Here is a 23,578-nt window from a genome sequence, read left to right as displayed (position 1 = left end):
ACATTTCGGTTTAGTTGGATGAAGCGTGAGAGCCCAAGACTTCGGGACTGGAAACAAAACGAAGGGGAACAACGTCGTAGGAATAAACCCCCTTTCTCTCGTGAGTAGCTCATCCCTCTATTTGTTACGGTTGTTCCTTGAAAAGGATGAAAACAAGCGGCTGAACGGAAGCAGCCGGCTCTCATGGAGGCATGACAATGTCGCTACTGTTTTGCACGCCCAAATTGTTCATTGTGCAGCGTGATCACATGGCTGAAAAAAAAGCAGCCTTGGAAACTGCCCCTCAGTTAGCAAAGAGAGTTCCCTCAGTATTCACATACAGTTCACGGCTTTCTCTCCAAATCCTTGGAGAGCTGGACTTCAAACCAAAACAACCTCCCGCACTCGCTTTAATAGTGATTAATTAAAGTGTTATTAAGCTGCCGCACGGATGGCAGTGGGCACAGGTGACAGTGCTAACAGCAGCAAAGGCCCGCTCGCCTAACGAAAGCTCTCCAGCTCCGGCCAGCCTGCTCGTCAGCCGGATGGGACCGCGTAAGTCCGAAGCAGTAGGAGATTTCTAAGCTAATAATCACCGTTTACAGCACTGCTCCGCTGGTACGTGGCAGGATCCCAGATTTGTCTTCGTAGCACCTCTTCCAAAAGAGGAACTCCCCAAAGTCACGATGGTTCTCCCTACTTGTATACGCAAGAAAAGAGGTATTTTTAAAAGAAAGAAAAAAAAAAAGCTTGTTTGATCGTGATTACTTTTGCATAGCCATCAAAAACCATGACTGCCTCTCCAGAATGTTTAATCCAAGGGAACTATGTCAAAGTTAGGTTTAGTTTGTACCTCAGATCAGGAATTAAGGGATTTGAAATTAAATTTTGCTGAATGTGGAGAGTAAATGCATTTTAATAAGCAAATTGCAGTGATATCTTTTCTGAAAGCCACAAAAATCCAGACTGCATGATTCGAAAGTTAAGTCTTGGCACAGGAGAGCACCGAAGTGCGTGAGTAGCTCTGTGCACGCGGATGTTCCTCTTCGCTTGCATTGCATGGGGAAGTGCCATGTAAGAGTGAGCTCTCCCCCAATTAAACTGTGCTGCGCTCAATTTAGATCGTCCTAAACAAAGCAGTTTGTTGATATTCCTGACAGAAAACAAGAGAAAAATGTTGGCAGCCTCCACATTTTCCACGGCGTAATTTTGCAAGACCGTGTTTTTCTTTGAGACAAAAAAGAAATACAGTGGAAAGTCCCCAGATAGCTCAACGTGTGAGCGTACGCTTAAGTGTCATTAAGCTTGTGGAGGGATCAGATGTTCTGCTGAACTGGGACGAGATTAGCATGGTTGTACGCAGCCTGGGATGTGCTCACTGCCTTCGTGTGTCACGCAAGCTCAGTTCCCATTAGTTGAGGAGCCTGACCAAGCTCGCAAACACCTGGACACCCCCCAGACTTCGGACCAGCACCTTCAACCTCGACCCTATAACATTTCAGACTGGGAAAAAACGGGCAGCCTAGATGCATGCTATCCAGCACGCTCACGGTGGGTGGTGGAGGGGGAGAAGATAGAAGAAACCAGCTTCGTTTGCAACAGAGAGACTAAATTTGATTAGCAGGAAAAAATGCATCTACAAGGCATGGAGGATGCTGCAGCAGACCATCTAGACAGTCCATGGCGTTACTGATAGTTTTTACTCAGAGACGCTGGGGACCTCCCAGAGGAGGTCCTCTACCTTGTTTTTCAGGAAGTCTAAACACCCAGCGCTTTCTCAGCGTCGTATGCTGTAACATCCCTCTGTATCTCTGCTCCCAGGCTCTCTTCTGAGCTTGGACTCTCCATTTAGAATCCCCCGTGGCCAAATTTTGCTCCCTGTTGTGCTGGTGCGAAACCAGAACACGGTTACTCTGGGTTTCTGTGCTGAAAGGAGAAGAGGATCTGCTCCCTTTTTCCTCGCTCTGACATCGTACTGCAGTGTGCACATGCATGCAGCGACACAGTGTCTGGAGATTTCGCACATCGTGACCTTTCTCAGCCACCTGCGGTCAGGTGGCTTCATGCACCAACCAGCTGAGCAGCTGCTCAGAGCCGGAAAGAGATTTACGTGGTTTCATTGCGAATATGAGGACCAGTCTCAGCGCTGTAGGTGCTTTGAGCTTCTTCAGCAGCCTCCGTACCAAGAGCTTGTGTCCGAGGCTCCCTGAAACTCCCCACGGGCTGGTGGGTGTTTTGGAGCCCATGTCACAGGTGGCACCTTGAGATTGGAGGTGAGCAGAGAGCTCTGGATGAGATGCAGCTTGCAAGCTGGTCACGACTCGTGGCACACCTGTATGTTGACCGTGTTGTCCCACAAGGTCCCAGGGAGTGCCTAGCTTTGTCATGGGTCCAGCAGCATCCCCTGGAAGCCCCGAGCAGGATCAGGGATCGTCGTACGGACAAGTATGGTCTGAGAGATACAGCTTGTGAGCGAGTAGATAAGACAGCAAAAGAGCGAGAGAGGAGAAGTCAAAGAGAGCTGAATGGACTTGCTGGAGGTGACACGATGGGTTCGCGGCAGAACAGGGGACAGGCTGCGCATCCCGTGCGTCGCAGCCGGGCGCTGAGTTGCTAGAGAGCAATCGTTTTGATTAAGTGCCTCTCCCAGCCCTGATTTCTCCCTTCCCAAGCCCACTGTCAGTGGATGTTTCAGCTTCTTATTATTCTTCCTGGAACATTCTGCCAGTAGGACACAGACACGGCAACCAGCAGAGCTGCCGGGCAGCCCCAGCTGGCGCAGAGGGGCTGCAGCCGTGTGATGCCACGGGCGAAGCTTGGGCACAGGCAGCGCTTGATGCCATCCTCCTGGCTTCTTCTGGAGGTACCAGCTGTCCTGCACCAGTTCTGTCTCTGCAGTTATCAATCTGTAGCGTCGCATCTTTCTTCTCTTCCTTCTCTCCAGTGCTGACTGCATTCAGTCCAAACCCAAGCTAGAGCCATCTCCTGCTGCTCCAGGAGGGTGTTGGTGTTGAGGAGGTGAAGGAAAGGTCCTCCTTTGCCCTCTTCTTTGTCGTGAATGCAGTTATCAGTCCCACAGTCCCGGTCTGCACCAGGTTTCGGACCCTTTCCCCACCAGAGGGTAAATCTAGACAAAATCCTCCTGCCCTGTGCTCAGGAAGAGGAATATCAAGCAGCTTCCGCATCACATTACTTCCATTTCTGCAATGTGTAATCTCTACCCCGGGTATATTTTAATATTTTAAAGAGTTCTTGCTTTCATTGGGGACCCATTAATGGCCAGACACTAACTCTGCCCTCCCTCCCTGCTCCCCCTGGAGCTCCCCTCTCGGCTGCTCAGGCGTCCCTTGGCCACCCTCCTGCCCCAGCTCCAGCCTTTCGTTATCAGCTGTAGCTGATCTAGCACGCCAGCAGGGCTTTCCGAGGAAAAGCGACGGCCTTGGCCCCAGGCAGGCCTTGGAAAGAGTTCACCCTCTCATCTCTCCCAGCTCGGAGTCCTGGATGGGTGGCCGAGGCGGTGATCCTGTAAGAGTCGCTCCCAAGGGGCCTGGCAAATCCAGAATGGAAGGAAATTTGCTCCCTCTGGAATCTTTTTTTGGATATGAAGCCATAAAACAGACCCAAGTCAGAAATACTTTAGGGAACAGGAATTTTAGCCTAAGGATAACCAGCCAGGTTCATTTGTTCACATTGTCAGCAAGTTTCTGAGTATATCCATGTGTCTATCCATCACTCCCCTGCCTAATAACTTCAGCCAATTTCAGCCAGATTAGACAGTAAGGTAGAAGTCTTTTAGAGATGTTACATTCCTGCCATGGAAAAAGGCAGCTGGACAGAGAAGGAATAACACCAGCGTGACATGTGTTAGGCATCAGAGAATCCGTAGGGAAGTGGACACTTGAGAAACAGGTCAAGAAAGCAAGCAAGCTTCACTGGTTTGCTATTCACTGACCCTTTTGCTAGTCACTATTTTAATTCCAAGGGACTGTGATGGATCTTAAGACATGGAGATGAAGCTGGCCTTAATCTCCTTCTGCCCAACAACTGTGTATCTGTTCGCCTCCGTTCCTGCCCAGGTTTCTGCATGTAGACCGTGTTCACCGTTGAGAGGAAAGGAGGAGGATGGGTTCAATGCATCTGTCAGTCACTGGGGCAAACCGTAAGGGCCAGGGTGGTTGAGTGGTGACTCTGCATATCCCATCCCCAAGAAAGCTCCTAGCAATGCAGGAGTTCCTTCCCACCGTAACTCCTCCGTTTCTTGCTTAATAGCTTGAGGTTATATGTGCAGCCCTCCGTGTTGCCTAGTCCAGGGTTTATACGCTCTGCAAAGTGAATTGTGTGATATGGAGCAAACCAAGAAAATTTGCTTCGGCGTCTCAGAAAAGGTCCAAGAAGGAAATTGCCTCTAGACAGGCAGGAATGCAGCACATGTCCTGAATCTGCGGGTTGTTGAGACTCCCGTCTCATAGCAGGACCTGGGGAATGCAGGATTTAACACTGAATTTACACTGTCAGCCAAGGACATTGCAAGCAAAGGATCCCCCAACCAGACTGGAGACCTGATGCTTTTGCAGCTGAGGGGCTGGAAGCATAACAGAGCCTTTCTAATGTTCCCGACTGAGGTAATTTCTCATTTGGACCCTGGAGCAAAACCAGTTTGGATTTTGGCAATAGCTCCTTGTTTTCCCTTCAGCAACTGCCAAAGGAGAACGGAAGAATGGAATTACATTTATTTTATTTCCATTGTTTTTCCTCCAGCGTTTGCTTCAGCCTCGGTTCCTTCTTGCCTGCAGGAGCTGGGAGGGAGCTGCTGGTGTCTGCAGCCTTTGCAGTTTGCTGCACAAGAAGCAGGGAGATGGGCCCATTTGAAAGCGCGCGGAGCAGATTTTGAACTTGCAAACCTTTCACGTGCGATCCGTCTATGCAGAGAGTTCTTCTGGCCTGCAAGAGCCACTAGATAGAAGCCAAACCTCAAAGCAGAGTTTGGGAATGCAGATTTTTTTTCCTCTTTGCAGTACCAGAGAGTACTTTCTCTGCAGACAGTTCTCTCCCGGGAAAGAAGCATTTCCTATTTTTAAATAAACAGAGAGAATTGAGCTTTTCCTTCCCTGATGAAGACAACTTCAGCTGAGGCCCCTTCTCTGCTCTTTGCTAAAAACTGGGAGGACGTCCCCTCCCTTACTGGGAGTTTTGAAATTTTTGCTAGCCTTGTTTTCCCTGAGCTTAAACGTCGTCATGTGTCCTGCAGAAAGCCATTCCATTGCCTCGTGCAGGAAATACCGGCTGTCTCATGAGAGGGCTGCTTGACTGATTTCCATCCCAATTTGACAGATCAAGGACACATTTTTCTTAAGCATTTGTACCAGATTTCAGTCTTCTGAGCTCCTGAGCTCAGGCTGTTAGGAGTCACAGTGGGAAATAGGGCAGGCTGCAGTGAAAATCAGGGAAGTGGAAATAGTTCATCAGATCAGGTGACGCCGTACTTTGCAGCGTCGCAGCAGACGCGGAGCCCGGCTCCTCTGAAAGCGCAGGTTGTCTTTTTTGTGGGCATTCGATGAGTAACAGCGGTGTTTGTTGGAATTAAACGGTGTTGTTTTAATATTTGAGGGTATTTCCATTATTTTTTCAGAGAACCGTTTCCAGAGCTAGGGCCAAAAGCCAAGGGCTTCGGCCGATGTCCTCTGGTTAATCTTACTGCAGCAGTTAAATGTCTTCGTGCTCTGTACAAGCTTTGGTTGAAGGAAAGGCACGCTCGTACCCCAGTTAGTCTGGGGTGTTTGCTGAAGCCCACCTCCTTCGGTTAAGATAAATGAGGACCACTCGAGTGTGGGGATACGTTCACTTCTGTCATCTGTGCGTCAAGGAAGTCACCGCTGGCAGAGCGGAGAGCCGACACCGGTGACCCTTCAGAGCCCCAGGGCAACAGCTCGCCAAGTCCTCAGGTTGCAGCTTCCCCAAATGCTTGCCAGTGAGTTTTGTCTGGCTCTGGAGGAGACTTTTCTTTCTTGGCGTGAGAGTATTTTGCAAACAACGTCTCTCAAAGACTGGGCTACCTTTACATTTGGCACCTGAACAAACCTGGACAGCCTCAGTCCTCTTCTGAACGTGGGCTATAAAAAGTCTGCAAGGGTCTTGAGAACTTGTTACTCCAAGCAACCTCCACGGGAAGAGGCATGTGGCAGCAGGAAGGAGACTTAGCCGTGAGTTTATAGCCATCTGCAGGGAGGTGTCCTCCTGGTGTAGATCAGCTCACTAAAACCGCGGAGCCCTCGGGCACAGTGCCTGGACGTGTCCCATCCTTCCCATGTGCGACGTGGTGGCGCGTGCTGGAGCAGCGCATCCCGTGCAGCTGGACTCCCCACGCACCCCGTGCAGGGCTGCCCGTCTTGCAGGCACGCGGCGGCAGTGGTTTTTTGCATGCGCACAGCACGAGGACTGCGAGGCCCATGCATCCCGAGTTGCACCCGTCCACGGATGGGTGTCAGGGCCCATCTGCTTTGGGAACAGCCCTAGATGCTGCCAGTTGTTCCCAGCTCTCCTCCCATTCTTCCTTCCCATGACCGTTGTTGGTAGCCCTTCTCGCTCGGCCTCTCCTGCCCTGTCCTGCCTGCTCCGTGGCACTGCGGTGCCTCGCTGTGCATCACCTCCCAGGCCACGGTCCTCACCGTGCGTCTGCCCCCGGCCACAATGAGGACATCGGGAAGTCTGCACGGCTCTTCTAGCACTGGGAACTCGCCGGCAAGGCTTCTTTACCCAATGAATTGCACTTTTTCCTTCCAGAAAGTCCAGCTGTGATACGTATGCCATGCAGCCAAACGAGCTTCCTGACGAAGCGCATTCCCCCGCTAGCGTTCGTTCCCCCCCCCCCCCGGGAAGCCACCCGTTACTCTGTGCGCCGGAGGGTTTCAGCCCTGCTGTCCGGTGGCAGAGTGAGGTAATCGGAAAAGAAGGCGATGACCCCGAGGAACGAGCTGATTTTTTGCGGCGCACAAAGCTCTGCAACGTGAAAACACCCTTTCGCCCTGCCCGGGAGATCCCTGCTTTTCTGCAGGACTAGTCAAGCCTCACCAAAGAAAGCTCTCGGCATTTGGGTTGGTCACTAGCTAGCAGCTCTGCGCGCCGGCGGGAGCTGGCCTGCCTGGCAGGCTTTGCTGGGCTTGGTCAGCAGGAGGTGGAGGAATCGCCTTCTTTCCAAGCGGCTGCTGCTTTGAGGGATGCCAGCGAGGTAACTGCGAAGCAGTTGAATGCAGACGTTTTCCACGCTAAAATAATTCCAGCTGCTTCATTCGCTTCCTTTTCCCGTAGACTCCTGTCCGGTTGGCGCGTTTCACGCGGACGGTTTTTGCAGATGCTGGCACGGGTTAAACAGCTCTCCGGAGGAAAAGCCAGACAGGAGTTTGTTGTAGAAGAGGATCTGTCTTTCCTGGCCGGCTGCTGCTCCTTTGGGTGCGGGGGAGGCGAGGGGAGAGCTGGGCTTAGGCTTGCGTTTTAGTCCTGCTGATGCAAACCCCGGTTAGCTGCCCTGCCTGGCCCGTTGGGACTAGCTGAAGCCAGAGGGCAGGCGTGGATGCCCGGCGGTGGGTGAAGCGCGGTGCACCATCTCCGTAGGGCGCCGTGGTCTGGCCACGGCGCCCCAAAATGAGCTTGCCCGGGCTCCTGAGCGTAATGGGAGATGCACGAGAGGGTGTCGAAGGGGAGGACCTTCTGGACCAGAACGTGGTGCATCTCTCTCCGCCCCAAGAGAAGCTCTCGTTTCAGGGAAGCTTTGAGCTGCAAGTGGAAATGGCCCTCGAGACTTCTTCCATGGCTGCAAAACCGCGCTCCTTCCTGTCTGCCCCTTACAACCTGCAGTTTACATTAACAGGGGGATCGTTACCTTTTTTTCTCCTTCAGTTGTGCAGGCGGTGCCAAAGTTGGCCTTCACGCTCTGAAGCAAGCCAAGTCCTTCGTTTCTTTGAACAGTCCGACCGGCGAGACTGTTGTATTGTACCCGTGACGGCGATGGGAACGTAGCAGTTCCTCCATGCGCGGGTACACCTACAGCTTATGCCTTAAACAGACGGCGACGCCTGTCCGAACAAGCGATCGTCGTGGCTGCAGCCTTTTTTACGACGGCAAAAATCAGTGAAGGAGGAAAAGGGGCCGGCTGCGCGTGCCGGTGTTTTAACGCCGATGAAGATGCAGGAAACCTCAGGCGGCAGCAGAGCTGCACGAGCTGGTGGGACTCCGGGGAACCCGAGTGCTGGAGCCATCGCAGGGCGCAGTCGCTGCGCGAGCTGTACGGTGCTCGCCGTGGGTCAGCAGCAGCGCGGGAATACTGCGTCACGCAGCCCAAGAGCGAAATCCTTCCCGGGCTGTCTTCTCGCCGTAGGTTTGCCCTTGCCTCCGGTGCGGACTCCTGGCTCCGTGGAGGGCGTTGCAGCCTCATGTTGGCAAAAGGTCAGAACCGAGCATCTTCTCCTCGACTCTGGAAGCCAGACTTTCCCTTTAGGTGACCTCAGTGAACGAAACTCGATCACTACGCTGGCTTTGGGGGCGATACTGGGCTCAGCGGGTGAACAGGTTTCCCCGGCTGCGATGCCAACCGACACGGGCGCCCCAGGAGCCGAGTGTGGTGGCATCTAGGAGACTGTGGCCCTGCTCGTCTCCCCATGAGCAACCTCCGCTTCTCCTGCAAGCGGGCTGCTTTATAGCCTCGCTGAAGGGATGTGAGCACTGAAAAGCAGCCGGTGATACACCACGCACTGTTGTTTCCTGGGCTGACGCTTGAGGAAATGGCATCGTAGCCCAAAATTCCTCCCCGAGTTGTTTATTAGACTAGGAACAATTTAAGAAACGAGGAAGAAATCCAGCTGTTAAAGAGAAAAGAAAACACGTGTTGCGTGAGGTGGATGAACTTTCCTCCTCAGAGTTATTTTTTGGTCTGCAGACCATTTGCAGGAACGGACCAAGGCTTTTGCTTTTCCCTGTATGCAGCTGCAGAACGGAGCCGCGCGATGCAGCGTTCGATACCAGCCCGTTTAAGGAAGATCTCTGTGGTTAGTTGGGCTGTTTGACCTCCGCAACGCAGTGATATGACTGAAAACATACCTGCACTAAACAAAAACAAAGATGGCCAGAGAAGCAATAGCAGCCTCCTCATCTAAAGCATCTTTGGAAAATAGTCATACCCAAACCTACCTTGCTAAGATTGAGCTTTGCCAGGAAACTTAAATGAACAGAAATACTCTCAACTTCAGATAAACTCAACTTCATATATGGTTTCTTCGCACAGAATGTGTAGGGAGGAATACAATGGGCTATATTACCTTATCATGCCCTTAAGGTAATATCTGATATGATGTGGGGTCCACAGCCTCCAGCCTCCCCGCTGGAGAGGCTGGTCCTCCCTGGGAGGCCGTTTCCCTCGAGCGGTACCCCAGCACAACCGCCCCGGGAAGCTCCACAGCCCGGGGTGCTCCCCTGCTGATGCTGCAGGTGATACCACTTGGGAAGGGGATATAAAAATGCCCAAAGGAATGGCAATTAAAGGCACAAGAGAAGAACGGGAGCCTGAGGAGGGGAAGTGTGATCCTGGTTGGGAGGTGGGACGGGAGAGGTGGCGTTACTCCCTGCAGCAGCCTTCCTGCGTGGCTTTAGGTCTGTGTCACATAAACCCCTATTTTAAATGTATTTAGAGCTTCAAGATGCAGCTGAGCATCTTAGATTAGACTGTCAAGGCTCTAAAGATTGCAGCTAAAACCTCCACCTCTTTAGGGACCTGTAGCTCTGTTCTCCACTTAGGCGGTGGGTGTCATTGTGGCTCTGCCACGAAGACGACCGCCTTAGTGACCGCGAGGTGCCTACGTACCGCAGCACCGGTGTCTCCGCAAAGCCGCCCAGGTGGTAAATTAGGGTCTGTCTGCCCTGTTGGCCTCGGTGCTAAATAACGCTTGTGGGTCGGTAGCGATGATTCGCAGCAGCGGGGGCCGTGGTCCCGAGACCACCCGCCTGCGTCCTTCGCTGAGATGGGCAAGAGCAGGGAAGCAAGCGCGTGTGTCCCGCTCTGTTTTCCCCCGCTGTGAGGCATTGACCGATGATTGAGTATAAACCTTTCCCCGACTTGTTCGTTCAGGACTCGCGTAGGAGTTAATTGGCAAGAAGACGCGTTGCCACGACCCGACCGCGCAAGGGACGAGAAAGCCCCTGCGGGCGGTGGAACGACCTGAAGTGCTCTCAGGTCCAGAGCGCGCCGGCCTTGAGTGATGCTCCTCCTTTGGCAAGAGGGAGCAGGCAAGGAGAAATGGGTGATGTAATGGGCTGGCTTGGCTGCCGCGGCTTGCGTGCCCGTGTTTAGCAGCTCCGCGGCTTAGCCTCACAGCGTTATTAGCAGCGAGGAAAAAAAACACGTTGCTTGAAATTATGGCATGGTTTTACAAACTTCCTTCTTTTCCAGATTCGGTTAAACAGCAGAGGACTCATCTATTCTGTTGGTCTCCTGCTGGCATCTGTTTTTGTCACAGTATGTATCAAGTCTTTTGTTCTTCTTTTCCCAAAGAGCGATTTTGTAGACATTTTCTTCACCTGTTCCTTCCCTGCTCCTAGCTGCAGAAGTGGTTGCAAAGTCTGGTGTTGGGGGATAGGAACAGTCGCTCCCATGGCGAGCTTCCCAAGACCATAACGGGGTGCTTTGCAGAAGTGACCCTTGCCGCAGGGAGGCTCAGACGTTTGTGTGTCTTTCGTGGGAGGACCTCTGGGAGAAGCACTGGTGATGGTTAGTCAGGTTTCCTGCTGGAGATGGAGCAGACCCTCTGATGTATGGCAAGATCCGTTCTCCTGTTGGGCAGATGCGTGAAACGCAGGACGGTTTGCCCACACGGGACAACGTTTCTACTGAAATCGGTGGCTCACGTTCCTTGACCTGGCCGAGTCCAACGTAACGCTAGGCAAGAAACGCTGAGCAGAAGAGGGTTTATATACCCTGGTGCCATCTTCCACATCTTGAGGCCAGCTACTCGAAGGGGCCCTCCTGTGTGTCACCCACCGGAACAATTCCCATGCGCGCAAGGCTTTAATTCCGAGAGGTTTGTTTGGGGGCAAACTAAGCAAATTCAGGCACAGCCTCAGAATATTTGGCTCTAGATTGAGATGCAGAGAGCCTTTTACACATGGAAAGGGGAATCTGGCCTCTGAATATGCTCCTGGTGGAACTAAGTGGGCTTATTCTTGCCAAAATATGCAATTCCCCGCAGAAACGTCAGGCTGTTGGGCCAGGACTTGAGGCGGTGTGAATCAGGGCGGCTCCAGCGATGGAGGGAGCGACTCTGATTTACTCCAGCTGTGGTGCAGTGCTCTCACTGCCGTTGCTTCCAGTTGACCGCGTTCAGCAAGGGGACAGCTATCGTCACGCCCCTGCGGTCGAGAAGGTGCTTCCCCACTTCATTCGAAACGTTGCTGCCGCGGTTGCTTACTCTTTGTTCGTTGCAGGTTTTTGGCGTCCACATGAACAAATGGAAACTGGATAAGAAGCTGGGGTGCGTGTGCCTTTCCCTCTACGGCATCTTCCTGTGTTTCTCCATCATGACGGAATTCAACGTTTTCACTTTTGTGAACTTGCCGATGTGCAGAGATCACTAACGCAGGCGGCAGACTGTCGGGAGGAACTTCCCTCTTACCTGTGCAATACAAACCACGGCTGGCATCTCCTGAACGCGGTGCACCTCCGAGTCGTGAAGTCTATCCCGTTCACTGTTCGTAGGACCCTTGGCCCCGTCTCGGTTTACCCTCTCCCTGACCCCCGCAACCTGGAAAAATCCTGCATCGATGTGAAGATTATTATTTTTTTTTTTCAGCGTTCATGTGATTTCCTAGCTCCGTTTTTGAACAGTGACTGGGACTCTAGATGAACTGGCTGCTAACTGGCGTCAAGCCAGGCAAAACTGGTCTGCTACAATTCCTTCTTTTTTAAGTTATTTGATGGAAGACTAATCTAATTTATGACTTAAGACTATTGCTAGAACACAGAAGAGGGTACATCGTACGGGGGCTGATTTTCAAGGAGAATCGTGGGAATTTTTCGGTTGTTTGGGTTTATTTTATTTTATTTTATTTTTTTTTGGTTGGGATTTTTATTGTCAGCGATCAACGGCCTCTCTTGCAGCTTCTCCTTCTGAGCGCTGGCTTTCCTGTAACGATCCGACGGCCACAGGGCAGTGTGTGACGGGAATTCAGTTCAAGGTACTCGGCCTACGAGTGGATTTACTGCTTACGGAAAGAAGACTGGCAAGGCAACAGGCAGTGACTTTTTACTAAAAAGGCTGAATCGTGTACAGGTGTGATGAGGAACGCAAGGTGAACATGGATGCAAAGGGTAAACACTGCTACCGTTTTCGTTATTAATGTTGGAGTTTCATTACTAGGGTGTTGATGGTATTTCCAAGCAATAGTTTGAGTGCCAGCCCAGGAGGGCTACCGAGGAGGTGTCCTGGTTTTTAACGATCCACACGTGGAGATGGAAGGTCAGAACCTTCTTTGCATCATCAGATTTCCTGTAGTTTTTGGGGGGATTCAGTAGTTCGCGTCTTACTTGTTCCGAGAAGGACATAAATACGTGTCAAAACTTTTCTAAATGAGTTACAGACACTGGTTTCTTTAAAAGGAAAGAGGCATATTTTGCACAGACATAGTTACTGAAGTCATAATTTGCCACTCTTTAAAGAATACACTGGACCTGGCCAGATATTTTTTTTCTTAAACAGTCGAACTTGTCTGAGGACAGATCGTGTGGACTCATCACACCTCCCGCGGGAGGGCGGAAGACACACACACACACACAGAGAGAGAGAGATGGCACTTTCAAAAATGTGGAATATCTTTAACGCAGACTCGCTCACAGACCTAAGTTATTGTGAAAGTTTAGCTCTTCATCGTTCCGATATCCCTGCTAGGTTTTGTATAACGCTGTATTAATACGCAGGCAGTTTCCAGCCCACGAGAAGCACCGTCACTGCGACATTTGTATGTATTGATGCTGTGGATTCTTGCCAGTGCTGGCTGTTGTATTTCCTTTGAGCACTGATCACTTCTGGTTCCTTTGGTATGTTTTTTTTTCCTCTTTCTTGTATATGTTCTACTGCAAAGTGTAATAAGATACTACCAGCTAGGTGAATGTTTTTGTCTATGGTACAAACAGTGGCAAATATTGGTAGTCAAGGCACAGCGAACCCTAGGTAAAAAGAAACAAAAAAAATCCCTGAACTAAACTGTAGCAGGAAAAAAAAAAAACCTCCAACCAAAAAAAAAAAAAAGAAAGAAAGAAAAAAGCCCCATTCCCACACAACAAGCCCGTTTCTCAACTCTTTTGCACTTTTGCACGTGATGATTTCAGCTTACTTTTCTTTGGGCGAGGTAAACGCAAAAGATTTACCCGCTGCGGTTCCCCCTTCAGCTCAGCACCTTATTTTCTCCCTTCGTCGCGCTCGATGCGCGGGGGGGCATTGGCGGCCGTTGCACCGGGCGCGTTGGGGGAGTCCAGGGGAAAAAGCCATGTACCGCCGGCCCGGGTGACTAAAGCGGGGCGAGGGGGGGGGGAAGAAGGAAGGGTGCCGGCACGGGGACGAAGGAGAGAGTCGTGGTTGAGGCGCCTGCGCCGCTTGTCGTTCCGGGAAAGGATGGCGTCGCTGCGCCCGCTGGAGGCCCTCTCGCCTTGGGAAGCCCCCCCCTTCTCGCCGCTTCTTTCGTTTAGCGAATGAGATTAGTGATACGAGTAATAACCACTAAAAATGCCTAAAACGCTTCCTTTACGTCCAACAGTGTTAGCAGCCGTGCGGCACGCTGCAGCAAAGCCCACCCGCAAGCGCGCGGCTGTAATCTCGTAGCCAGACGCAGCTGCTCCTAAGCAGAACGTTTCCTTGCTGACAGAAGGGACAGATTTGGGGAAGAAAACAAAAAAAAAAAAGTTTCACATCAGGGCCTATTATTACTTCTATTTTGAATATTTATACTGCTGCTCCAATGGAGCCAGTTGGATCTATTTCTACGAAATAGCCATTACCTATCCCATGGCACAAAAACTGCATGAGTATTTTTTAGGAACTTTTCCTATTTGGTGTGCATTAAATACTGTAGCATATTGTAGCTTTGCGTTGTACGTGAAACCTGAGATACCTTGTTTTGAGACGTGTGTGTTGTGCAAAAACGTTCCGCAAGTCGTTTGTCCTGAGCAGAAGCAAAAGGTCCATTGAACCGCCGTTACCTGTGCCGTACGCGACTTGGTGAGCGCTTCCTAGCCGGATGGCTTCGGGGAGATGATTTGCAACCCGAATGGACAGCGCAGACCTGGTTCGGAAGAGAACAGACCAGTTGAATGTGCCCGTTCTTCTTTTTGTTTCCAAAAGAGAGCTCGTTAGCGTAATCAAAAGCCTGCGGAAAAGTTCCCGAGGCGAAACCGTAAGCAATTCTTAGCATCCTTCCTGCACGACTTCTCCAAAACACAAGTACGCAGCTCTGTGCAGATACAGGGCACCTTAACAGCTTTATTCCACTGAGCCAAATAGCGGGCTAGGTCCGAGGGGCTGGGTTTTTTTTCTCCTCCTGACGCTAAACTGTGAAAGCTGGGGGCTCTGGGCAGCGGGGCCGGGCTGCGGAGGAGCCCGGGCGCCCAGAGCTCGTGCCGGGACCGCGGGAACGGGGCCGTGGGACCTGCGCCCGGGGACGGTGCAGAGAGATCCTGCGCATCGGGGTTTGTGGGAAGGTGGGGTAAAGTGAGGTGGGATTTTTTTATTATTATTATTTTTATTTTTTTTAGCTTTTCGAAATGCCTGTGATTCGTTGGGGGTTTTGTTCTGAAAAACGAGGGTCACCTTCACGTTTGAGGCTGCCCTGACGGGGGGACTAGCGGAGTGTTTTTGTTTCCATTCCCGGCGGTCGCAGACGATGCTTAATGAGCGTTTCCAGGGGAGATTTCCCCCAGCGGAGAGCGCTTCACTGCAGCTCTGACTTTGACCTGATTTCGTGCTGGCCGATGCGAAGCGTGTGATCCCGGGCTGGTTTCCACTCTGCTCGACGTGCAGACAGCCTCCCCTTGACAGCCGGCGAAAGCCCAAAGGATCCGATCCGAGGAGGTCTTAAGACACGCTGGGAAAATTGCTTTTGCCCCTACCAAAGCTGAATTTTGTGGGTTTTTTGTTTTTTTTGTTTTTTGGGGGGTTTTTTTGGATTTAGTGCACTTTCTGGTGGGTTGTTTCTGCTGCAGGAGCACCGATCTGAAATGCGTGCGGGGGGACGGTGTAATTTGGGTCTTCTCCTGCGTTGCTGCCCTGCTTCGGTCCCCGCTTTCTTAGCCTCATCGGCGTCACCGAAGTCAGTGCGTCGGCACGCGTCGGAGCCGAGATGCCTGCGCTAGTGCAAACAAATGCTCCTTCCCCCGGGCAGCTGCTGCGGGACCCTTTCCTTCTTTTTCTTGGGGAACCAAATCGGGAAGAACAGCGACGTAGCTTTAGAAACACAACACTCAATTTAGGCAGAGCGGCCTGAGGGTAATGTTTAACGTACTGCTGTCAAAACAGGAATTTTTATATGTCTTTTCCTCATTAATACTTGTAAGATAAAATGTAGACTGAATCTTGTTGGATAACTTTTTAGAAAAACATAGCTTTCTGATGATTGACCAATATTTCTTATACCGAGACTTTTGGGAAGCCCTAATCTTTTCAAATTAATCTCACGGAGATGCTATAGGATCAGGTGTATCCATGTCAAAGTTGCACTAGTGGAACTTTAAATTGGCTCAAATCTAGACTTTAAAAATCGAGCTCAATGGGCGTTCCTTAGCTGGATTTAAATCTGCCCTGTGTTCATGAAATAACTGATTTAAGTTCCGGCAAAATAGAATTAAATCCAAGCAAGAAGGTCCATATTGGGTTTTGTATGAGTTTAACTGAATCAATTTAAAGCCACGCTTTTAAGGAAGTTCGAATATACACAAAACTTCAGCCACTTTGCTTCAGATTTAAGGCACTACAGAGTCTGGATAAGCCAAATGAGCGTGCTATGTATAATGCAAGGCCCAAAGGTAAAGGAAAGCAGCGTTCCACCTTCACAAACGGAGGGAGAATTGCCCTCTACTGAAATTCATGGCAAAACTCCAGTGGGTATTTGTAGGGCCAGGACTTTATTCTGCATATGTCTTTGCAGCAGTAAGTCCTGAAAAGGGCTGTTTAAAAAAAGAAAAAAAAGAATGAATCAGGCATAGAAACTTTTATTTTCTAGTCTGAATAAATATACGAGTAATTACTTATAAGACTAGGCACCAATAAGTGGATTTACCTGAATATTCTGTTAGCAGTGAGCACTTAGTGGCCTCAAATCTGAAGCAGATTTCATAAATGCATCTACTTCCACGCAAAGCTGCTCAAACTTGTTGGGCTGAATCTCCAGAACTGGATCTCAGGCATGGACAAATCCATGCCTTTTGGCAAAGTTGCGTTTCTTCACAGGACAGCAATCAGGGAAGCAAATGGTGGTTGGTTTGATTGCACACCAGGGGATGTAATTTGTCTGGGAGATCTGCTGCTCACCGCCCTGAAACAGCCTGAGATCTAGGCCAGGTTACCCAAGTTTGGGCAGAAGCATCTAATTTCAGGAAAGCTTCTAAAAAAGCACAATTTGTGTAAAGCTCCAGACTTTGTAATGTATTTATATAGTTAAAAGAACTTTATCAAGGCGTATTTTAGGTAGTTTTCCCGTTTTACTTTTTTCTAATAGCCTACAGAACAAGTTTTAAAACTTCCACACCAAAAAAAAAAAACCCAACAGAAATCCTGTCAATATTATCTTCTTACACCGGGTGGGATTCGAATGGTGCTAAAAATCAACATGGGAGTTTTAAAACAATTTAACGTAACCTGTTTATAGCCAGTTGGGGGAAACAAAACGTAACGTTGCATGCCTGAACCTACAGGGACGGTTGTGGCTGGTAATGCAGATTTACTCAAGCGTCGAGTGTTTGCCTTTGAGCTTTTCCATCGGCACATCTGGCAGATGAAACAAGTAACTTGGATTCCCGGAGGAGTAATCCCCATTACGGGACATTATGTTGCTCTCATGCTGTAAGGAAAGAAGGGGGCTCCTGGTACCCACCACCTCTCTGTTACTTATATTTCCCTGCTAACGTGGAATAATACTTGCTCCTTTTTTTGTATTAAATGCACAGGTTTCCCGTTAAGACCAAGTATTACCTTAATTCTGATCAATCCTGCCTCCCAGCAGATAGACATCGGTGTGAATGAGGAAGCCGAAGCTCTGTTGGCTTCCTTTGGGTAGAAATAGAAGTTAAATCAGTCTGGGAGTGGGGGCTCTCCTCGAGAGCAGCGGCAGCGAAGCCTGCCCCTTCGATGGGGGAGAGGTCCTGCGCGAGTCGTGAGCAGGTGACTGCAGCGAGGAGAGCCCTTACCCAACGTGCCTTGGGTTAAAAGAAGGAAAGTGGCTTTCGGAAGGTTTTGTTGGAGTTTTAGTAGACGTTCGCTAAGAGTGAGCTCCTGAGAAGAGTTTCCCTACTGACGCTATTGAAGAAAGTAGATTTTTCCTCTTAGATTTTGCCAAGAGGTGGCCGGTCACCTTCCTGTAGGCTGCTCCAGAAGGCAGCAGCCTGTTAGTAGCTCTCCTCTGCAAACCAGACCTGATGCTAAGCTTACTGAAGTTAAAAGCAAGAGGTTTTTTTTTTTTTCACTGAGTTAAAAAGGCTTTGGATCACGTCCGGGGCAGTCTGCTGCTCAGGTTGTGTTGTGTTGTTTCCCTGCGCCCCGCACACAGACGACAGTCCAACTGGTCTGGTTAAGAACCCGCACCAAAGGACTCTGAGATTTTTTTTAGTTTAGATTTTGGTGGTGGTGGGTTTTTTTCTTTTTTCTTTTTTTTTTTGAGGGCCCAGTTTGCTTTTGGAAGAGAAGGAAGAAAGAATTTTGCATGCAGCCGTTGCGCTAAGGGCCCACAGCAGCAGTTCTCTCTCATGCCCCAGCCTCATATGTGGCTGCATCTGTAGGCTTAAAGATTACGAAGGGTCACATCCAAGCCCCACGGATGTCAATGGGAATTGCGGCGTTGCCTTCTCTTGAGGAAGCACTTGAAATTAAGTTGAAAAGCCTACTGCGAAAACATGCTTTTACATCCTGACTTTGACTCCTGGTCCACCTTGTGTGCGTATAGCTGATTAATTACTCTTGGCAGGACGATGGTGGTGAGAGCAAGTTTGCAGGACCTGGTCCTTTAGTAGCATCCATGCCACTTCCTCTTGCCTTCGCTCTGCTGAGGACAGTCTTTGCTGAGGAAAGGTTAATCATCTTCTCTAGGATGGCAGAGGAGGGAGCTGGTGGTGGAGTAGGATGCCTTGCAGTGGCTGCAGAAACCACATGTGGTCCTTAGCCCACGGCCAGCTGCCTTCCCCGCTGTGACCGCCTGAGTTACCTCTTCTCATTTTCTTAGCAAAACCTAAAAGTAACAAAAACTAAGCTGTAGGGTGAAGGGAGAAGGGAGTAAGGCTGGGGGAAGGCAAGGGAGAAGATGCATCTTCTCGATCCTTTGCACGAGGAGGGCCTGAATTTTCCTCGTGTATCTACAAATACTGACGGCGCCCTGCCATCCCGCGTCGAGGGCGCCAGCGTGCACAGAGGTGTGCTCTGGCTGCCGCTGTGCCGGAGGACGAGGTTGTGACCCGCGTCCACCCTGCTCGGCAAGCGCCGTTCCCTCTTGGCTGAAGGTTGCCACCCGACCGTCTGTCTTCGACCTGGAGGGGGGTCTCAGCGTTTCCATGGGCAGCTACTTCTAGCAGCGCAGCTGCTCGCCGAGGGCACGTCCTGCGTGTAGGAGGACTTCTGATACAGCTTGAGAGACGAAGGGTCTGCAGATGCGGTTTGAACGTCGTGAAGCGCCGTGAAATCTCTGTGGAAAGCAGCCCTCCCTGCGCGCCCAGCACCCTGCTGGCTTGCCTGGGGTTTCATCAAGCTCCCCGCGTTACAAGGACCCCGGATTTTGCTTCCATTTTCTGTCTCGCAAGCTGAAACCCTCTGGCTTCGAGGGCTGACCCACGCCGCTCTTAACGCAGAATCCACGCGCTTGGCTAACAGAAGTAGGATGCAGTTTTTGATCCAGTAAATCGATGGGGGGGGGGGGAAATGCCAGGAGATCTTTGGGAGACCACTCTCAAACAACCGGACTCCAAAAGAGTGTAAACCTAGAGTCTGCCCTTAAAATGCCCCAAACCATTAAAATATGCAGTCATTACAAAGTACATGGGAAGACTTTCATAGGATGTCTTTTCAAGGACTCTTCAAAGGGAAATTTGCACAGATGGAGATACTTTATATCTTCGGTAGCCTCATCCCTGTCGGACTCATTTATAAATATACCACGTATTCATTCTGTCTACTGTAAGAGGAACGAAATGGATGCAATCCTGCTCCGTTTGGGTTTTTATGTGCAAAGGCGTTGATCATACAGTAAACACAAATGATCTGATTAGGTGGTTAAGCGTTAAGCATTTTAAGCTTTAGGAAGCCAAACTATATTGTTTTCACTAAGGGACTCAGTCATACATGTAAGCTCATTGGCAGATTTTTGGCCTTATTTTTTTAAATGTATAAATATAAATTTATATCCAAGTAACTACATATATACTTTACCTAGTACGTCCACTGGTGTTGACATAAAGCCCTGTGGTAGCTGGCTGCCATCTGCATAGGAATAAAACCCTATATCGTGGCTACTGCTAAGATGCTAAGTGACGTCAGTATTTAAGATAGCCTCACGCACCTATTTATAAATACAAGAGAGGGTTACTAGTTTTTATTCGTTTCCACATTGTATTAGCGAGGTACTGTTAGTGGTGCATGGCCGCTGCATATCTATAATATAGCAGGTCAAAAGCTTGAACAGCTTATCTTTGTACATTCGGTAGTATTTCTAACTGTAGTTGTTATTAGTCATTCGAAATTCCAGTTGCATTTTTCTGAATGTAAAGACAGGTTTCAGAAAAAAAAAAGAGCATGCACGAAAGATTGAGGAGGTCAGGAAATTCTGCACTGAAGTATTTATACATTTTATTTATTTATTTATCTTGCGCTAAGAGTTGAGCCCCTGGTTCAAGAAAGCGTTTCCCCGTGTTGGAAGAAGGCTTAGGATCCTAATTTCAGCCCCCACCGGCAGGTAAGGCAGGTTTTCCTGAATCAGGGACTAAACAGAACAAGCCATTAAAACGTTGTAGCGTCCTTCCGAGTGGCCACAAAAAAAAGTGGCGAGACCTTCTCAGACGCTTCCTGTAACTCCTCGGCGTTAGAGAAGCCGAGGAGCCGTGGGAGACCCGCAGGAATGCTGCTGTAATGCTCACCTCTGGCGACCGTAAGAGCAGAAATACGTAAATAGCACGTCCTCCTTGCACTCCGTCACGCCTGCGATATCGCTGTCCCTGGGTACCATTTGCAGTAATTAAAAGTCACGTTTCACACCAACAAGTAGATACCTTTTTTCTTTTTTTTTTTTTCAACCTTTAATCTTCCTTCACCAAGTTTTCCCCAGCTCCCTTCAAAACTAAATGGCAGTTCAGCTCTGGTTAAATGTGACGATCTGTCTTTAAAGCAGATGTCACGTACTGTACGAGCCAAAGTTTGGGTGACGCCGACGTTTGCTGTCACAGCTCCATGGCGGGGTGATAACTGCTCACGGCAGGCAAGGATCTCCTCCTCCAAATCGTGCAGTAAAAGCATCCCACCCACCCCCAGGTGTGATGATACTTTCCTGTTTCCTTCGACCTTCGTTGATTTGGTTTGGTTTCGGGTGCATCAGGAGATTGCTGTTGTAGAAGAATATATCACATGTCATTGCTATTGGTGGGAATTACAGTCGGGTTCGGTGTTGGGAAATAAAAGCGCAATACTGGAGTCATTTTACAAAGTATTGGGGAAAAATTCAGAAGCCTGTTTCGGAAGGTCTTAAACACTTAGGGTTTTTTTTTTCAGATTAGAAAAGAAAGAAATAGTCCATAAATTGAGAGAGAAAAGCTGACTGCCTAAAATAAACTTTCAGAAACTTGCAAGATTTGCATAAAGTGAGCTTTCACTCACTGTAAAGCTGCGAGCTTAGCTGAGTTCTTCCTGCTAGATACTCAGAAATCCCTTTCTTTCGGTAGTTCTCACCGGGAGTCAAGAGCTCTGAGCGTAACATGCATTTCTCTAGCTCCAAATTGTGATGTGAAATTACAGCTGCTTAGGCCAGACGAGCTGGAAGCACCCCTTGAATGACACTGCTGAACACAACGAGGTTTCGCAAGAAACCACAGCCAGACGTATTCTGGAATACCTTGGTTCTTAAGGATCCGTTTTCAAATGCATGACCGAAGCAAAGGGTGCGAAGCAGGAATCCGTATTTACGCAGCGCAAGCGGAGAGCAAGCGCAAACGAAAGCAGTAGTGCACCACGAATCGTTGGTTACCGTGTAATTAGGATGCCGGCAAGCTCTGCAGGGATTGCATTTATGCGGAGGTTGGCCTGAGTGATGTGTGCAAGCCGGTAGCGATCTCGAATGTCTAGCACCCGAGAGAAGAACCGGGCCTTTGCCATGCGGTGAAGCTTTGGGGACAAGTTGTACTCGATGCGAGGAACGGTTTGATTGACTTCCCTGTGCGTCCTCGTAAATAAGGAAATCGTTACTAGGCCCATAAGTTGGGCAACGTCTGCAAAAAATGACTAAAGGAATAATAAATTATGTTAATCCTCGCGGTGACTGTTTGGTTTCAGTCTTGAAACCGAGCTATAAAAGATGTGGGTTTGTTTTGGGGTTTTTTTTTTCCCCCTGCCTGGCAAAGTCCCGTGCAATCTGGAATCCATCTGTAAGGTTATGGAGGCGTCGGGATGTTTCCGGCATCGGCGCAGCGATCGCACTCCGGCGAGCGGGGCGCGCGGGAATCTCACGCCGCTGCACGAGGATTTCGCTGGAAGAGGAGGGGGGGCGAACAGACCAACCTACTAAGCCTCAGGTATTTTTTGCACAAGATTCACGGCCCCCCCGGCTTACCGAGCATTTTGGGGGCAGGTTATCATTAGCTCAGCACTTAATAGCTCCCGTTTATGCCCAAAAACCACGGCTGAATTTTTCAGAAGTGTTGACCAGCAGCAGGTGCCGTTGGGAGCGGGCTCTTCTGAAAAGCTTCCCTTGGTTTTCCTCTTCCTCGCGCTGGCTGGGAGACTGCACGCGCCTGCGGTTAAGCCGAGTTTACAGTCGTAGTCTTGCAAGAGGGAGGATTTCTTTGCACTTGCCGGGGGGGGGCCACTTTTATCCCCCGTCCAGCTTTTTCCAGAGCCAAACCTAAACTGCCGTAGTTCCGTGGCGCTCTCCCTGACCCACCAAACCCTGCCGGAGCCAGCGCCTCTCCAACAGCTTGGCGCCACCAACGCACCACGGTAGTCCCGATGCCAGCAATTGGGGTGGTGGGGGGAGAAAGGGTTAAATTGGATCGCGGGCCAGCAGTTGGCCATTCAAGCTATGATAATTCCTCGGAGCTCTTATGGAAAACTGGGTTTTGCAGCCCTACCGTTACTAACGGCTTCAGACCGCTGAATGCAATCCCTAGTATGGCTTGTTCTAAAATAAAAACTGTGATTAAAACCGTCCAGATTTCTTTGAACTGTGTGCATGATTAGTTTTCTACTTCACGGTGCAGTCACGGCCTCAAAGCCGCGGGAAGCACAGCAATAAAAGCGACTGATCCGAGCACCTTCCGTTCAATTCGGGATCAAGCAACGTTATCTGGGTTCCTTTTCACCGAGCGTGAAGATTCTGTGATGCTTCTAACCATAAGGAGGAAAACGTAGGTGGAACTGAGTGCAAATGCACATAATGTATGTGTTCATTTACAGCCAGCAAGGAAAAAAAAAAATCAGTGGTTTATAGTAATACAATTCTATTCAAAATAGCTTTTTATTAAGTCAGCTTAGAAATGTTAAAATGGTGGAGCCACAGACAAAACATTTGTTACCTTTTGAAATGAGTTACAATAACTTTGTCATACTTGTACAAGTATTATAAGGTCAGTCTTTCTATATGTTTGTTTTGCAATTTGTTGTAGAATAGTCTTTTATGCATAGCTGTTCCACTTGCCTGTGTAAATTAGAAATTTAACAGAAATGAAAGCATGCATTTTCTCTGTTTGCTGGTAACCTATGAAATTAGAAACTTGTATTTCTGTGTTTTTAAAGTGTTATACTATAAACAAAATTCACAGCACTATTGTCTATGGAATATCAAAAAGTTTTATTAGAATGAATTACTTTAAATGCTTTGTCATTTGATTTAATAATGTGTCAGACATCTACACTAAGACAATATAATGTTTATCAATAAAAATATCCTCTCTTTGTACTAACTTAACACTTCAGGGCATGCTGGGGCACAGGAATAGAGTATCCCTGTGGGTCACGATCCCAAAGATTTATTCGTTTTTGGCATAATTCTGAGAATACATTGTACCACTATTTTGACCCGAACACTGAATTAGAGAGGGACTGAAAGAAGAAGAAAAGAAAGATCTCCACAGAAGTTTTTGTACGTTTTATTTCCTCCACCCTTTACTGCA

General features: G+C 49.3%; 1 protein-coding gene across 3 annotated transcripts in view; it reads left to right on the top strand.

The window, feature by feature from the left end:
- The window catches only part of SLC24A3 (solute carrier family 24 member 3), a 247,865-nt gene extending 224,514 nt beyond the window's left edge, over positions 1-23,351 (top strand). For 2 of the 3 annotated variants that reach the window (XM_067292622.1, XM_067292623.1), the window contains exons 16-18: positions 10,415-10,480; positions 11,446-12,328; positions 12,935-13,120. In XM_067292622.1, the coding sequence (XP_067148723.1) occupies positions 10,415-10,480; positions 11,446-11,595 (216 nt within the window). In that variant the 3' untranslated portion in view covers positions 11,596-12,328; positions 12,935-13,120. Of the gene's footprint in view, positions 1-10,414; positions 10,481-11,445; positions 12,329-12,934; positions 13,121-22,666 lie in introns of those variants that run through there. The other variant, XM_067292621.1, reaches the window with a different exon arrangement.
- The last annotated feature ends 227 nt before the right edge of the window (positions 23,352-23,578 follow it).

The sequence above is a fragment of the Apteryx mantelli genome, chromosome 3 (assembly GCF_036417845.1).
Source record: "Apteryx mantelli isolate bAptMan1 chromosome 3, bAptMan1.hap1, whole genome shotgun sequence".
Taxonomy (NCBI): Eukaryota; Metazoa; Chordata; class Aves; order Apterygiformes; family Apterygidae; genus Apteryx; species Apteryx mantelli.
This window is presented reverse-complemented; position numbering and strand designations above follow the sequence as displayed.